This window comes from Euprymna scolopes, chromosome 43, assembly GCF_053919585.1.
Source record: "Euprymna scolopes isolate OS-2025 chromosome 43, ASM5391958v1, whole genome shotgun sequence".
Taxonomy (NCBI): Eukaryota; Metazoa; Mollusca; class Cephalopoda; order Sepiida; family Sepiolidae; genus Euprymna; species Euprymna scolopes.
Genome location: NC_136524.1, coordinates 49,628,887 through 49,647,810, shown reverse-complemented (window position 1 = coordinate 49,647,810; position 18,924 = coordinate 49,628,887). Strand labels below are relative to the sequence as shown.

The following is an 18,924-nucleotide window of genomic DNA, read 5'->3' as shown; positions in this document are numbered from 1 at the left end:
AGGCATGCAAAGACTAATAAGATTTTGTATAAAAATATTGTATCCAATCCCAGGTACCATCAGCTAGACATGGAGATTTGTGGTATAATTACAATAGAAAAATGTGAGCATGAAAAGTAATATGGTTAAGCTTAAACATGGAAAAGTAAAGGACTAGTTGTTCAAACTGGAAAAGAAAAGGACAAGATATTCTAGTAAAAAATATAATAAATTTATAACTTAAAATATTGCAGCATTAAGAATTTTTTTAAATTCAATTTATAACATATAATCAATTCTTAATGCTGCAATATTTTAAGTTATAAATTTATATTTTTTACTAGAATATCTTGTCTTTTTCTTTTCTAGTTTTAACAACTAGTCCTTTACTTTCCATGTTTAAACTTAACCATGTTACTTTTCATGCTCGCATTTTTCTATTGTAATCCATGATTTTTCCAGGCTTCCAGTAAATTCATTTGTTCTTTGTTTAATTTCAGTTTTATTCCCCCCCCCCCCCGTAAACATAACATACACATATGTAATAACAATGTACGGCACTAGTCTGCTTTCAATAAAATCCCCCCAATTATCTCCCTTTCATGCTCTGTTTCACTTGTTACTTCTCTTTTTTGCAACAGCAGTGAATTAGTAGCAACAATCGTCACTGAAGCGACATGGTTGCTATGGAAACCAGTCATAAAAACGTCACTCACCTTCTTACATATTTTTATGATTTTGAATACCAGAAAATTCATCATAACTTTTCTTTTACTCATCAAAAAATTAAAAAATTTTTTTTTACAATATAGCTGAGAAGGTGATCTATAAACTGTAATAATTATTTTAAATTTGGTCAAAAAAATGAGTGAGCAGTGAAGCTTTAAAGCAGTTCTAAATGACTAAAACTCTCACTTAAGCATATAATCAAACACTACCGTGTTTGAATAATAATAAAAAAAATCTGCCTAAACTAATAAAAACTATTGAAAGATCTAAATTATAAAGGGTAGGTTAGAATAGATTAGGTTTGACTATTTACACGAATGAAATGGAGAAAGTAATTAGTATTTCTGAATATTTAACATTTTTTTTTTTTTTGTCAGATGTCAAAGGGAAGTATGTCTGTTTTATATTATTTTTATTGTTTAAAGAAGGATTTACACTGAGCAGTCAATAATATAGGCGAGGTAGAAGTTTTAATAGAAATCTGTTACACTTTTTCCCTACTAGTACGTAACCTGATACAATTTTAAAACAAAATTCGACTTTATTCATCGATATAATCTCCTTCTAGATTGATACACCGATTCTAATGCTTCTCTAACAATTTGATGCTTTGTAAAACTATAATGTGGACACATATTGCACCAACCACACCAGGTGTCCTTGACTTCATCGGATTCCACCCGATATGACAGGTGTTCTTTCGATCGTACATTGTCCCGTCACAAGTTGGCCTGTTAATCGTCTTCACCCACTGTGTTTTCATGGTGGGGTGCTTTGCCTCTCAATCGAATCGTCTCCTACCCTGTGTAGGTAGTCTCCGGGTACATCAATCACTCCGCTGGTCCTTGCGGCTTGCTGCAAAATGAAGAGTCCTCACCACAAATAAACAGAACTCCGGTTTATAAAAATAACAAGCTATTTAATAATTTCATTACTTCATAACAGCTACTGTCTAAATTGAGGTGACTGACTATAGCAATGAAATGATGTAAGACCAGACCAGTAAAGTCACAGATTTCCCATTAACTCAGGATAGTTAACATAACATTAGGTCCTGAGGGCTCCCAAATCAGGAGCACTTGACCAGCCCTGACGTTCAGTTTGCTGGCTACTACTCTCTCTTTTTAGAATTCCTTTTTCTAAATCCAACCCCTTTTTCCACCTCTCCTTCAGAGAGTGGTTACAAACACCCTTTCTTTCTTCCTCTTAGAGCTTATCTCTACCAAATTTTTACCCTCATTTGCACCAAGGTTTTTTCTTATCAAATTAGGAGTGATTAGTCATTCCAGGTCGAACAATGCTTGGCGGCAACCCTTACCCTTGACCCCCATTCTAAGTTGTCAGCCTTAATCAGCTAAGGATCTCTGGATCTCTTCATACTTCTCAACAGAGGTTTAAAAACAGCCTTTCATGTTAACAGATATATAACGACAATGAGATAAAAACAATTATTTGTTTTTTCTCTTTCTGACAAAAAATGGGCATTTCTATTTTATCCCAATCAAACATCAACACCCCCTCTTCTGCCCTCTCTTCCTCTATCCCATCCGGTCAAACACCCCCTCTCACCACAATATGCACCTCGCTGCATGCATTCATGACACCAATAGTGTCGTAAAACGATTTGAAATGGCATTGTTTCTAATATTACTTTTTCATTGGAGCCAAATCTCATTCCTTAGAACATTCTAGAATCAGTAGAATCACTGAAGGGAAAAATTTAAAGAATAGCAGAAGTGCAAAAACAATTGAAAAAGTGCAATTCATTTATTTGCGATATTGACTTTTAACATGGCACATTGTCTGGGTGAAAGAGCACGTTTTGTTCATTTGTGGCAATTTTTTTTTTTTTTTTTTTTAATATCTTCCTTCAAATGCACCAACAGTGCTACATAATATTTGCTATTGATGTTTCTTCCTTTCTCAAGATAATTGACAAACAAAATGCGGAAGCCAAAACCTTACCTGCTGATGTTTACATTTTGAGGCACATGGAAGGTATTCACCTGCTGCTATTCACTCAGCTGATTGTTGATTTAATTCTCATGTAAAGTGATCGATTCATGTTTCATCTGTTTGTGACATACTGATGTAAAAAACATTCTTGTATCGAAACAGCTACAAACAATACTTGCAATTATTAAAATGTATTTTTTTGATTAACTGTGAGCAAATGCAGCACCCACTTTAAACAGCTTTCACAATGTACAAATGTCCATGCAAAATGGTGAGTCTACTGCCTTTTGTTAATTCCGCCATCTCACATGACTTCAGTTTACAACTACAAAAATATATTTAGGGTTAGTTGTTAGAAAACAAATTGCAGATTTTAATTTTAGGAGTAAAATTTGCAGACATTTTAGGAGTTTTGCAATAGTTTATGACAGGCTTGGGTTTGTAACAGTCGAAGACAGTTGCGAGTTGGAAACATGGTTTGGAGCAGATTGGGACGAGCTGATGATAACTGGTGAATACGTGTTGATGGTGTCACACACACACAGCGCAACTGATATTGCAGAATGTGTCAGAGTTTGTGCGTTTTTTTTTTTAAATATTTATGAATATGTGTTCGTCTCGGTAGCCGTTGATGTGAAATATGACAAAGGAGAAGATGACTATGGAAACAGCTTTAGGATCTGAAGCCGTCTTTTTATTTCTGTTATGGAGAACTAAACATTGCTGAACAATGTTGCATCTTGATTAAAAAAAAAATTTCTCAAAATGTTGCAATTTTGAAGTATGAATCAAAAGATGTTTGCAAATAGTGCTCAAACCCATTACACTGTAAAATAGGATTTAATCTCTCAAAATTCCATTTAGCTTCAATCTTCTCAAAATTCTTTAGACATACAAAAATTAATAAAAGGTAATTCAGTTTTATAAACACTCAATAATAATTTAGATATGATTAGAAAGACGAGTATGAAATTGTTTTTAATAAATATTGCTATTTATTTATTATATAAAGAGCACAATGTGTGTGTGCACACGTTTGTATGCTTGCCAAAAACTTTCAGACGTGTTGGACCATAAAAAAAAAAAAAAAAAAAATATCGGCATCCTTTTAAAGCTCGATGTTTAAGATAAATATCCAAAAATTGGCCAAAAACATTAATTCTTTCACCGTTAACTTGGTCTTTTTCTACAAGGAGTCCCCCTTTTTTTTTAGTCAGTAGTTTTGCAAGTCATTCAAACCATGCGTCAATGAGGTCACATAAAAGACGTTATTTCAACCGCCCATGACGCCACAATCACAGTGGCCCGCATTGGTAAGACCATTTGTGCGTTACAGGTTCGAGGCTGTCTACTATTCCTAATTTTTTTTTTTTTTTTTTTTAAATCAACCAATACCCTTACAATGCCAGCCATCCAAGCTATTATCAGCTCCTTGATCGAAAGGGATTGTGCTTATCGTTTTTATGTTTTAATACATGGGGAGTTGGTTGTCATGCCTAGGAATGTCCGCCTGACGAATACATTAAGTTGCTCTTCCCGGGTTACACATTCAATATTTTACATTTATACCATTTCGTATGTATTTGGAGTAAATAAACTTTTGCTTTTGAAATAGCATTTGGCCGTAAAGTTAAAGAAATTGGAAGAAATAAGTTGAACAGATATTGTGTTCTGTTTGATTTGCTCCAGCTACCTATGGGGGTCATTTAATGCTGACTAAAGTTGTCAAATGTAATTCCATAGGTGACATAATCTATATTTCTAGAAAGTATTGCTTTCTGAATATTCTGTTCAGTGGAGATAAAAACGTTCATGTCTGGAAGTTTCCATAATATCTAAAAAAAAAAAAATTGAAAAAATGATTTTCTGTCATGATTAAGTTTGAAAGAGCATTTTCTTGTTGGTTGAATGGAGATGATCGTGAAAATAACCAGATCACTAGGAATTCTGGTCAAAAGTATACATATTCCAGTCAACCTCATAATTCCCACATTCTATGACCAAGGTTTCTGACAAAGAGAGGAAGAATTGCTGTTTGATGGGTCGGAAATTATTTAGCTGGTTTTTGAACCTTAAATTTTTTTTAGCTCCTTACATATCAAGTGGCCTCATGTATATATATATATATATATATATATATATATAAAGTCAGTTAGACTTGGTTCTCTTAGTATGACATGAAGAGTTTGAGCTTCTGGGGGTCTGATTGTTAATAAGGTTCGTGCGTGTATCATAGAAATAAGCTCTTGGGACTAATGGATTGTGTTTATTATACCTGTTTTGATTTGGCCAGGCAAGGATTTCTCATCTGCAAGTTAAAAAAAAAAAAAAAAAAAAAAAATTGTAATCTATTTCTAGAAAGCCTAATGTAGATTCCATGAACAAAGATTCTTTCTTAGAACTGCACACCTGTGGAACTCTTCCGTTTACCTGCTTTCCAGCTGACTACACTATGGCAGTCTTCAAGACCAACATAAACAAGTTCTTGAACCGTTCCCCTTAAGTAATCCAATTTACCAAGTTTACACAAATGATTATGATATTGTCCTTTCAACCACTGTACACTCTTAAACCCTTATCAAGGCCCAGAGGCCACTCGAGGATAAGTGGAGATTCCTTTTTTTTTTTTTTTTTAAACAGTTTATTTTAAATGGAAAGTGTTATCTTATTTGGAGGGAAAATTTGCAGCATTAACTGACAAAATTGATGCTGCGACTTGGGATCAGCACTTAGAACTGACAAGCAGTGAATGCACTGCAGGTTCATAGGGAAGGCCAAAGAAAACATGGTAGGAAGCAGGTTCTTGCAAACAATTCTACTACTTTTTGTCTAACTTAATTAGGATATTAAAAACAAATAAAATAATCTATGTGTCTGTATGTGAAGTTAATTTTAAAATGCTTTTTTTTTTTTAGGAACAAACAATTATTCATTTGTAATCTACTCTCTAAAATGTACCTTTCATTTTTATCTCAGTGATAAATAAAAAAAAATTTAATCAATTTACATTGTGGAAATCAAATTTTATGGTTTTTAGCAATAATTAATTTTGGACAGCCATTATTTATAGATGAGTGGGAGACAACTCAATTCGAACTATCAAAATTAGCATTGTAATGGATACAATTCACTCTTAAAAATCATGGAAAATATATAAAAAAAACTACTTTGATCAATCTGATTTTTGGAATGACATTTTCGCTCAGTAACAAGTATGTACATCATGATTTTTTCTGAATTTTTAAAGTGTAAAAAAAAAAAAAAAAAAAAAAAAATATAAAAAGCACCAATTTATCTGGATAAACAATTTTTTTTTGTAACTTTCTAGAACGATATTAAAAACATTTTATTCATGATCATTCCACGATTTTTCATAAATGAAATGAGTATTAAAAGAGATTATTCACATAACTCACACTATCTGAAGAAAAAAAAAAAAAAGGAAACACTCCATTTAAAAACAGCCACAGTCATAAAGAGATTTATTTTAAATCTTGTAAAAACGATTTAAAAAGAATTTTGATGCGTAAATAAAATGAATTTTAATATTTACAAAATTGTAGAAAATAAAAATCCTTTTAAAAAGTAAAACCAAAGACAAGAAAATTTCTTGATTCTTGAAGATTCAGGAAGATCAGCAAAATTTGCTTCGCCAAAATTTTACTTAGATTTAAAAAAAAAAGTTTTATCCAAACATTTACTTAAATATTTCTCATTCCATAAAATTTCCACAGGGCCTGCTAGTAAATTAGTACTTTGTGATGGTTAACAAAAAAGCCGTTTTGTAAATTTAGCATTTTTGTTCATATTTTGATTACTTATCTTTCATAAAATCCTATTTTAGTCACTAAAATTATTAATAGTCAAACGGGTTTGAGCACTATTCCAAAACAACTTTGATTCATGTTTCAAAATTGCAGAAGCAGTATTCCGAGAAATTTATTGAATAACAATGAAACATTCCTGAAAAATGTTTTATTTGTGAAAAAATGAAAACCAAAGTGAAAAGCCAGCCCTATGATTAATACCCAATCCAGATTGCTATAAGGACCTGATTGACCCAAGATGCTATCGTTTCCTCCCACTTATGAATTGGACTGTTAATGAAATCTTGGCTATCTCTTAAATTGATCCAAATTAAATATCCAAACTTATTGAATCATATTTTTATTTCTGTTTAGCTTTTTTCCTAGAAGCAAAGTGTAGTATCTGTTCTCATACTACATGTCATCCTATTTTGTCCTTCATCAATGAAGACAGACGCAATCATCATCCTTGTCCCAATCCAGAGTTAAATTCTATGGACACACACAAAAAAAACTTGTGATGAGGTAGGTAAATAAAAAACTTATTGCTATGCAAAAAATGTTTTAGCAGAAACCATCATTTAAAAACAGACCGTCTGAGCTCCAATCTCTCGTCCCCCCTCGCCAATCTTTCATGAGAAACACCCGTCTGGCTGAAACTACTGTCAATAATTTTCCCCACTCTTTATCTGTGCCTAAATCGAAACGTAGATTCCATGAGCAAAGCTTCTTTCTTAGAACTGCACGCCAATGGAACTCTCTGCCGCTTGCCTGTTTCCCACCTGACTACAACTTGGACGTCTTCAAGTCCAACATAAACAAACTCCTGACAAACCGCCCCCTTAAGTAAGACACTCTATCAAAACCCCCCCAATACTAATGATTACTACAATACTATCTCATTGATTACTGTACATGCAATAACCCTTATCCCTGAGTGGCCTTTGGGCCTTGTTAAGTGGTGACCCCTCCCCCAGCTAAAAAAAAAAAAAAAAGTTTATAGCAAATTAAATTGTACTGAGACGTTAAATCAAAAACACTTTACCAAACAGCATGTCAAGACCATAAAGTTTGTAAATACTCTGGAGAAAAAAAAAAAAAAAAAAAAAAAAAATTCTGTATAATATTCTTCCTGTTCCTTCCTTAGTTAATCTTTACATTATGCTTTCAATAATTACATATTGAAAACGAGGCTACATCAACGGGAAGCCACTCTTCTCAGATTGGCCTTTTTAAATGCCAAATTACATTTTTTAAAGCAGGTTGGCTTTCAAAAATTGTATTCTCTGTGAAAATTTTTTTTGCACTATCCAGAAAAGAGAAGCATAATAGAAATCTCACCTGTCTGTTTAAATGTTTGTATGTCTGCCTAAAACTTGACAGACGCGATGGAACTTAACTCGTCGGGCAACAAATATCGAAAAATTGACTAAAATCATTAATTCCTTCATTCTCTACTGGGTACTTTTTTACAGGTCGCTTTTTTTGGCAATATTTTCAAAAGTCATCCCCTCATTTCAATTGTTTAGCCTTAATTTAAACATTCGTCACTTCCGGTTTGGTGATGGGCGCAACAGCAAAAAAGTCACTTTTTTCATTTTCTTTGCCTCCTTCGTGGTACGGGTTCGAGCCTGCCTACCTACTACCACTTTTTTTTTTTTCAACTCATCTCAAAACACCCAGGCAAGTTAAACATTTCTCATTCCATAGAATTTCCATGGATCCTGCTAGTAAATTAGTACTTCGTGATGTTTAAAAAAAAAAAAAATAAATAAATAAAATAAATAAATAAATAAATTTAAAAAAAAAGAAAAATATGCAGTTTGGCATTATGTGTTATAGTCACATTCTCAAAAACAAAATAGTCCCACATGGTGAATTTCTAAACAGGATTAATTTATTTAATCTTTATCGTCATTTTAATGTTTTACATGATGGCAGAGAAGTGTCTTGGTTTATTAAGGTTCAAAGATCGCTCAAGGATAAGAATTAGACAGTGAAATAACACCATAATCCTCACTAATGATGGAATTTGAGTAATGTTTAGTTACTAGAATGGCTCACTTTAAATCTTAAACTTTAAAAAACGGCCATGTTATAGCCAGCTGAGAAGCAGTCACATGATATGTTCCACAGATAGTTTTAGAAAAAACCTTTGATCATATAATTTATGTTTTAATTTTAGGCACATATAAATAAAGGAAATTGTTAGCAGCTGTCACAGCTAGACGAGTGTCTGCTGCAAATGTTCTACATGGGAGGGGACATAGACAGGAGCTCAGTTGAGCAAGTGCCATAAAACTAATGCAGAGCAGTGATAGATTCACTATGTACCTTGGTGATAAATAGCATTGGAACACAGGAGTAGGTGTGATTGTAAGTTAGAAGTGGATGAAATAAGTTCAGAATCTTTTGCCAGAGATGTTTTTTTTTCTCTTGGTACCAAAACCAACAGACTGTAGACCATTCTTGTAATGGCCTTTTCCCTTTTACAGCGAAAAAAAAATTGTTATGATACCAAACAAAAGGTTCGATTTTTAGGAAGGAAAGCTAGTATTAAAGATGGAGAGGGAGTGACAGCGCTTTACATGGAGTCATCTCCCCGAAGCGGGAGAAAACAATTTCCATAATGGCTGACTTTTCATAAGAACTTGTTTTTCCGGAAAAAAAAAAAAAAAAAAAAAAACCTCGATCAAATTAAATTCAATTTTTCCACCCCCGGAGATCTTCAGTCCAAAACGGATACGTACAATATAACCTTTTTTTCGATATTTTCATTTTTTAATATCTTGATTAAACTGTACAGGTGCCAAAATGTTTTCCAAAATAAAATTATCAAAGGCGAGATAGAGTGTGAGATGTGCTCCTGATGACTATCAATACCATTGTTGTCATGGTGATATTCTATACACGAAGTAATAAAAGCATTAGCTGAATTTTATCCCCCCCCCAAATAATGTTTTTTGTTTCGTTTTTTTTCACTTGAATAGCTTTGTTTTTCTTTTATAATTTTATTTTTATAAAAAAAAAAAAAAAAAAAGGGCTATATTATCACTGGCCATTGAAGTGTGAGAGATCAGATTTATAGAGAGGGATTAGGCAGTAATGTTTAACGTTAAATCTCAATTCCTGCATGCTGATATCATTAGAGAAACCAAGAATGAATTCCCAAGGTGAGCAGTCATGTAGTGGGGCAGGTTATCTCCATATTCCATAAGAATCTTTCACTTGGAGATACAAGCACCAAGTGAAAGATTGTTTCAGCAATCTGCCCCACTAATGGGGCAGAAACTATCAGAATAGAAAATCTTTCAGCATCTAGGAACCTCAGTGAAGGGGTGGAATTTTGCTGCTTGTCGAATGGATAGGAAAGAGGAAACTAGAAGATTTTCCTGATAAAAAAAAAAAAAAAAAAACAACCAACAAAAAAAGCAATAAGTAAAAGTAGACCTTTTTGTATTTTGTTCATAGCTTCAGTTTCTTCATATTTTATTTTTCGTTCTTTTGTTTGCAATATTTGGGTTGAGGGTAATTTACAAGAAATTGGGAGAGGAGGAAATTTTATTATTAAAATAACGATCAAGTTAAAAAAAAAAGAAAAGAAAAAAGAGGGGCTAAGAAAAAAAAAAAAAAAAAAAAAAAAAAATCCAAATCAATGCTATATATCAGAAACATTCTGATTTTCTTTTTAATGCTTCACTTTTTCCTTTATATATATATATACATATAAAAAAAAATTGATTTATATTTATTTTTTATATAATCTGATACTGGGTTCACATTTTCTGGTGTCAAAGAAAAACTGTCAATAAAAAGGGAGATAACCCAGCTGTCACCCAAGTGCTCTAATATAATTCACAGAACAATTTTTCAATATAGTATTTTCTTATATATAAAGTGTGTATATTAAATATATTAGTGTATATTTAATATATATGTGTGTGTGTGTGTTTGCGTGCGCAAGTGAGTGTGTGCACACATTTCATAATTACACACAAGTTTTTCATTGGTGTTCATTGAACACCACACAACACTGGTAGAACAAACCATTTTCTCTTGGACTGCACTAATTAGTCTTTAGGTCTTTTGTCTTATCGGGAATACGTGATTTTCTAGTTGAGTTTTTTCTTTTTCTTTTGTTTTTATACGCATTCGACCTCAACGTTCGACGCGGTTTGGGAATCTACAAATAAAATAAGGATATACAAGTAAATATAGTGTATATACAATATGTGTATGAAATTTAAAAAAAGCAAAAAAACATTTATTTTAAACTACAGAGTTTTATAACCAAATTTCCAATTTCTATGGAATTGGTAATTTTTACAATATACATTTGAAAGTTGAACACCAGTCTGAAAGAGGAGGATTTCCCAAAACATAAAACACACCTTCCATCTAGCCATGCTGAAAAATAAGAACACTATAATTATTAATATAATTATTTTATATACCTACAGACACTAGTGTTTAATCCTTTCAAGAATCATCATATAGATACAGGGTGGAACAATAAAGTTGTCGTGCTAAAGAAAACACTACAGCTTTATTTAAAAACTTATATGGGTTTGAAACAGAGCATGCCTTTTCCACAATCGCCAGCACGAGCTCGGCGAATACTTGGTGATCAGGCTAGCTTTGGTGTTATGGGAGGTTATGTTGGTGATGTTCTTGACATAACCAAACGAAGTAGTCCAATAGATTCAGGTCTGTGGAGTGGGGACAGTGAGAATGGTACAAAGTTGTAGCGCTCTTTCTGAAGCCAAGCCTTGGTTTCTTTGGACTTGTGGGCCGGTGCAGAGTCCTGCTACCACATTCAGGGTTCACCAGTGGTCACCCGATTGCACCAGGGGATCACTACACTCTTCAGCACATCCAGGTGAACTTTAAAGTTGACTTTCCAGATTACGTCGAAGATGTGAGGTGGCATGAGGTGACCCTCACTTGAAACCACACCAAAGACCATAACCATGGCTGGAAACTATTTTCATCACCTTGGGCATGTTCCTATTATTCGTGGCAATCCAGCGTTGCATTTTGAGGGTGCTGGAATCAGTAGAGAGCATGTTGTACAGTGGCACATCTCCGATCTCACTCGTTGAACACTGTCACTTTTAGACATAACAAAAGGCGCCTATCACTATTGGAATTTGTACACAGCTAGCCGACTAATAAATGGTCGGCAAAAAAAAAAAACAAAAAACAAAAAAAAACGGTTTTTATTATGCGATGCTTAGATTTTGAAAGCTAAATGTTCGAACATGTGAGGGTGGATTGTAGCTAGAATTTCTGGCTGATAATGACACCATAAAAATTCATTTATACCATAGCTTATAACACAATCAGTAAGAAATTCAACTGTTAAGTTTAAATTTGAAGCAGTTTTGAATCTAATCTTCCTGGAAAAAAAAAAAAAAAATTTATATATATATATATATATATATATATATATATATATAATAAAAATACATAATTGCTTGCTTGCTTGCTGAATATGAATATACATAATTGTCAAGGATGTGACATTCTCGCGTTGCCTACGCACTGTTCCAACATTTCAAAATACAACTACTGAGATACAACACGCGACTCTTTACAGACGTTTCTTTCTCTCAGAGATAAAAAGACTAAACTAGGAGTTACATGGCAAGAAAGAAAAAAAAAAAAAAAGAAAAGAAAAAGAAAAAGAAAAAAGAAAAAGAAAAAAAAAGAAAAAGAAAAAAAAAACAAACAAAAAAAAAAAACATACTGAGGATGGAGTTTTACTCCGAAATATATTTAAATTATAAATTTCAAGCAAGGAAAATATTTGTTTATTTTCCTAATATTACATTGTGATTTGGCTTTCAAGTGAACTTGATGCGTATTTTATTTTATTGAAAAAAAAAAAAAAAAAAAAAAAAAATTATATATTAGTCCTGGTCAAAATCCTAACACCACTTAAAGTAAGCGTTTCCGCATATTATCGAATTTTTAATCAAACAAATGGTTGAAATCATTGCCAAAAGGGAAAATATAATGGGGGAGAAAAAATGAAATCTGCTTGATTCGAAACCTTAACCCTGATCTAATAATTATTTTTTAAAAAACAAACATTTTCACCTGGTCAAAATGATAAGACCACTGATAATTTATCTAACAAAAGGCAATTATAAATTACTAAAAAGGGTCTCAGTATTTAGTATAGCCTCCATTATTACGAATTACTTCAAAAATTCTCTTCGGCATACTTGCGCTGAAGTTTTTTATCAGTTGCGAAGGAATTTTATCTCATGTACTGAAAACTGAATCAGAAAGTTCCTTTATCGAATCATACTGGGTTCCATCCTTGAACACTTCTTTTGCCATCCATCCCCAAAGATTTTCAATGGGATTGTGGTCCGGAGAACATGCTGGATGATCTAACAATTCTGTATTATTTGAAGAAAAGTATTCTCATGAGTATCGCAGCGTTGTCTTGCTGGAAAATCCAATTTCTTCCACACAGACGTGGACCTTCAGTCCTGATAGAAGCATTTTTAAGCATTGAAATGTACTTCAATGATGTTTGCTGGCCTTTAACTACTTGCAACCTTAGGGTCCCAGCTGACGATAAAGCACCCCAGATCATTAAAGATCCTCCTCCACTATGCCGAGTTGAAAAAGTCTCTTTGAGCAAATTTTTATCATGTCAATAGTGTTCAAATCCATCTGGACCATCTAGATTAAACTTGTTCTCATCGGAGAAAATTACATTTTCCCCACTTCTCTTCAACCCAAGTCTGGTATTTGGTGGCATATTTAAGTCGGTTAGTTTTGTGCTGTTCAAGAAGACGCGGTTTCTGCAGTCTCTTTAAATGATTGAAACCCTTTTTCAGATGCCTTCTGATGGTTTTAGGACTACATTCTGCTGCTGTTTGGCTTTTCAATCGACCTGAGCTCATACTGGAGTTTTTTTTTAAACTTCTGATACGGCGATCCAGTGATGGGATTATTTTTTTTGGTCGACCTGGACTCTTTGTGCCCATATTGATCTGGATTTCTTAATTTGTGATGACCATTTTGCTACGATTCACTTCGTTTGCAATGGATCTATGGGAGAGTTCACCCCTATTAAGCTTCTTCTCTCAAACTCTGATAATGGTTTCCCTTTTGCCATTTATAATTTATTAAGATGTTTTTTAACCACTAACAAATTGCTTTTAGTAACAAAGCTTTTCGTATTCATTTTTTCAAAACTAGCCGATTTTATTAAAGTGGTCTTATCATTTTGATCAGGTGAAAATGTTTTTTTTTTAAAAATAATTATTAGATCAGGGTTAAGGTTTCGAATGAAGCAGATTTCGTCCCCCCCCCCACATCATTTTCCCTTTTTAGCAATGGTTTTATTCGTTTGATTAAAAATTCAATATGTGTAACTTTCAATATATGTCTTACTTTCTTAAGCGGTCTTATGATTTTGACCAGGACTATATATATATATATATATATATATATATATATATATATATATATATATATATATATATATATAAATAATTGCCGTGGAAACCTTTGTGATAAAATTACTTTGTTATTAAAACATGAAAGATAGAAGGGATGTGATAATCTCATTCGTCATGGGGGTAAGTCTGAGAATTCTGGGGCCAGTCATGCACACGTGTGTAGGTGAAGGCTGGGGGGGGGGGGGGGGAAACATGAACTTATATTCATATAATTACTCTATACCCACCTACAAAATATTTTAGAAATTTTCAGTATTTATGTTTCAAGTGCACAATACAAAACAGTTTTATAAAAGGTTAATGAATAGACAAAAACCTTTCAATTACATATCAATTTAATGATTTTTCTTGTTTGGTAATATTGGTGATTGTTCAGAACAAAAATTTGCAAAATTGAATTTCAACTAAAAGCAATGCTATTTACTCATCTACTTAAATAGTCATGTTGAAACTAGTAACATATCCAACATTTGTCCAAAACATATCCAAAAACAGGAAAATTAATGAAAATTGCTTCCAAAGAAACTGCAAGTTTTAATTAAGACACCAAACCGAGTTACTTCCTTTGTTTAGAATCCATTTCAAAATTCAAAACAATAATGGTGGATTGCTGGATCATGAAAGTACAAAATTTTATGTGTCACTAATTTTGAAACGACAATCAAGTAGATAATATTGCTTTTTAATGGAATTTCAATTTCCATTATTTCAAACAAACATTAATCTTTATGCCTATAAACTTCACTTCCATCTTAATTATTCAATTTTATAAGGATATTTATGAACTTTTATTCATTTATTCAGGTTTTTGGATTTTTTTTTTTTTAAAGATTTAATAACTTTGGAGGTTGTAAACAGACAATCTCAAAAACATACATGAAAACAAAGAGATATGGGGGGGGGGGCTGAAAATAACTTATTTTTATTTTTTTAGTATAACGACTTCATTTATTTTTATTGTGTTTATTTTTAAAACTTTAGCATGAAGGTCAGCATCGAATTTTATTACCATATCCGTAAAATATATACCTCAATTTTATTAGCAACAATTTTTTTTTTCTTTTTAAGAGTATGGTTTTAATTATCTTATGACTGCAAAATGTTATTTAAAGCACAAATGTTAAACATTTTTTCCCAATATATATATATATATATACATATATCTCAATCGTTAGTTACCATTCCAACAACAGAAGAGTAATTTAATTCACACTCGTAAGTTTTGGTACTTTTTGTATGAAGTACGTCTTGCCAAGTTTCATTGAATAGTGAAAACCATTAAACAACTTAGAGATTGTTGGAAAATTTGTTTTTTATATGAAATGAAAAGGATTTGGTGAAGGAAAAAGATAAGACGAAATATTGTAGGGTTTATAACCCCCTCGCCCTATTGAATTCAAAATACGGAAAAACATCTTATGTCTCCGTATTGAATTTCAAAATGTTCATAAGTTTTTTCTCCTTATTTCATACAGGACCGAGGCTCTGGATTAAAACTAATTTGGGTACTTATAATGTATTGGCCAAAAGTAAAAACACTTTGATGTACTTGATGCATATCACACAGAAATAAGTATCCTCATTAAAAATTATTAAATAATGATCGAGTAGAAGTTTAATTAGATGTAAACATCAATTTTATCATAAATTGCAGTTTCATCGTATTATGTATTCATTTTCACGTTGCTAAAAATGTCTGAACGAATTATCTCCCTTGCTTTACAGCTATTTCCATTCTTAAAATACAATCAGACTGATTTAGTTTTTATTTTTACAATTTTTATTTTGTTCTAGTCGACCTATTCTATTAGAAGGATACTATTTCTGCATGAAATATATATATATATATATATATATATATATAACACACGACTTCGGGCCAGTCATGAACTAAATATTCTCATGAAACTTCCGAGGAAAGCTGGTTCAACCCTCCCGAGATGAAAGCCATCGACATGTACATATATCAAAATAGTTTTTACATAGAAAGCAATTTTCACTTGTGACTAATATTATAAGAAGCACCCAAATTTGCACAGGATGTTAAATGTTAAAGAATGTTAATTTTTTTTTAATAACAGAATCGTAGTTAATTGAAATTTATTTTAGTTTCACATTGTAAAAAAAAAAAATAATTTTTCAGAATGCAATAAAAATGTTTCCCTGTTTAATCGACTAAGATGCTGATAACGCACTTAAAATAGATATCAGTGATCGTAAGAATGCTTGAAATAAATGTGGTGATACCCACCATGTTGCGAGACAATAAAAAAAAATAAATGCATAATATTTTTTGTCCTTATTAGTGATTGCAAAAATAAAAAAAAAAAAGAAAAAGTTTCTCTTGTTATCAGACAATCCAAGTTGCAAGTTATATAAAATGCACGATAGTTGTATTGTCAGCATCTTTTTTTATTTATTTATCATAAGTAAGAGCGCAATGTGACTGGACAAAGCCCATGTCCGCATCCGGCAAATATAAATTTAAAAAAATACAGACCCGAATAAAGGCAAAGACAAAATAGTTTCATGAAACATTTTTAAGGATTAATAAATGTTAAATTAATAGGAAGGCCAAATTGAAATATAAAAAAAATATTTTTTATACATTTTATATACATGCATTCAATAAACTGAATGAAACCAAATGCAGGTTCTGAGAGACAAACAAGTTAAATATAGAAGACCCCCCCCCCCCATCTTTTGTATCCAGGTGTCCTATTATATATGAATCAGCAGGTAAAAATGAATACTTTTGGATCGAACAAAAATTTATAATTGCAAATCAAGAACAGAGACAGACAGAGCGAGAGACAGACAGAGCGAGCGAGAGAGAGAGAGAGAGAGAGACACAGACAGACAGAGCGAGAGACAGACAGAGCGAGCGAGAGAGACACAGACAGACAGAGCGAGAAACAGACAGACCGAGCGAGAAACAGACAGACCGAGCGAGAGACACAGACAGACAGACAGAGCGAGAGAGAGAGAGAGACACAGACAGACAGAGCGAGCGAGAGAGAGACAGACAGAGCGAGAGACAGAGAGAGCGAGCGAGAGACAGACAGACAGACAGAGCGAGAGACAGACAGACAGACAGAGCGAGCGAGACAGACAGAGCGAGCGAGAGAGCGAGACAGACAGACAGAGCGAGCGAGAGAGCGAGACAGACAGACAGAGCGAGCGAGAGAGCGAGACAGACAGACAGAGCGAGCGAGAGAGCGAGACAGACAGACAGAGCGAGCGAGAGAGCGAGACAGACAGACAGAGCGAGCGAGAGAGCGAGACAGACAGACAGAGCGAGACAGACAGAGCGAGCGAGACAGACAGACAGAGCGAGAGAGACAGACAGAGCGAGAGAGACAGACAGAGCGAGAGAGACAGACACAGACAGACAGACCGAGCGAGCGAGAGAGAGACAGACAGAGCGAGAGACAGAGAGCGAGAGAGAGACAGACAGAGCGAGCGACAGACAGAGCGAGCGAGAGACAGAGCGAGCGAGAGACAGAGCGAGCGAGAGACAGAGCGAGCGAGAGACAGAGCGAGCGAGAGACAGACAGACAGAGCGAGCGAGAGACAGACAGACAGAGCGAGCGAGAGACAGACAGACAGAGCGAGCGAGAGACAGACAGACAGAGCGAGCGAGAGACAGACAGACAGAGCGAGCGAGAGACAGACAGACAGAGCGAGCGAGAGACAGACAGACAGAGCGAGCGAGAGACAGACAGACAGAGCGAGCGAGAGACAGACAGACAGAGCGAGCGAGAGACAGACAGACAGAGCGAGCGAGAGACAGACAGACAGAGCGAGCGAGAGACAGACAGACAGAGCGAGCGAGAGACAGACAGACAGAGCGAGCGAGAGACAGACAGACAGAGCGAGCGAGAGACAGACAGACAGAGCGAGCGAGAGACAGACAGACAGAGCGAGCGAGAGACAGACAGACAGAGCGAGCGAGAGACAGACAGACAGAGCGAGCGAGAGACAGACAGACAGAGCGAGCGAGAGACAGACAGACAGAGCGAGCGAGAGACAGACAGACAGAGCGAGCGAGAGACAGACAGACAGAGCGAGCGAGAGACAGACAGACAGAGCGAGCGAGAGACAGACAGACAGAGCGAGCGAGAGACAGACAGACAGAGCGAGCGAGAGACAGACAGACAGAGCGAGCGAGAGACAGACAGACAGAGCGAGCGAGAGACAGACAGACAGAGCGAGCGAGAGACAGACAGACAGAGCGAGCGAGAGACAGACAGACAGAGCGAGAGACAGACAGACAGAGCGAGCGAGAGACAGACAGACAGAGCGAGCGAGAGACAGACAGACAGAGCGAGCGAGAGACAGACAGACAGAGCGAGCGAGAGACAGACAGACAGAGCGAGCGACAGACAGACAGAGCGAGCGAGAGACAGACAGAGCGAGCGAGAGACAGACAGAGCGAGCGAGAGACAGACAGACAGAGCGAGCTAGAGACAGACAGACAGACAGACAGAGCGAGCGAGAGACAGACAGACAGACAGAGCGAGCGAGAGACAGACAGAGCGAGCGAGAGAGACAGACAGAGCGAGCGAGAGAGACAGACAGAGCGAGCGAGAGAGACAGACAGAGCGAGCGAGAGAGACAGACAGAGCGAGCGAGAGAGACAGACAGAGCGAGCGAGAGAGACAGACAGAGCGAGCGAGCGAGACAGACAGAGCGAGCGAGCGAGACAGACAGAGCGAGCGAGCGAGACAGACAGAGCGAGAGAGACAGACAGACAGACAGAGCGAGAGAGACAGACAGAGCGAGAGAGACAGACAGACAGACAGAGCGAGACAGACAGACAGACAGAGCGAGAGAGACAGACAGACAGAGCGAGAGAGACAGACAGAGCGAGAGAGACAGACAGACAGAGCGAGAGAGACAGACAGACAGAGCGAGAGAGACAGACAGACAGAGCGAGAGAGACAGACAGACAGAGCGAGAGAGACAGA

General features: G+C 35.1%; 1 protein-coding gene across 2 annotated transcripts in view; it reads right to left on the bottom strand.

The window, feature by feature from the left end:
- Positions 1-9,917: 9,917 nt before the first annotated feature.
- Positions 9,918-18,924, bottom strand: part of LOC145268337 (uncharacterized) — a 158,461-nt gene continuing 149,454 nt past the window's right edge. For both annotated transcript variants that reach the window (XM_080123834.1, XM_080123835.1), the window contains one exon: positions 9,918-10,653. In XM_080123834.1, coding sequence (XP_079979960.1) covers positions 10,613-10,653 — 41 coding nt within the window. In that variant the 3' untranslated portion in view covers positions 9,918-10,612. The remainder of the gene's footprint in view (positions 10,654-18,924) is intronic.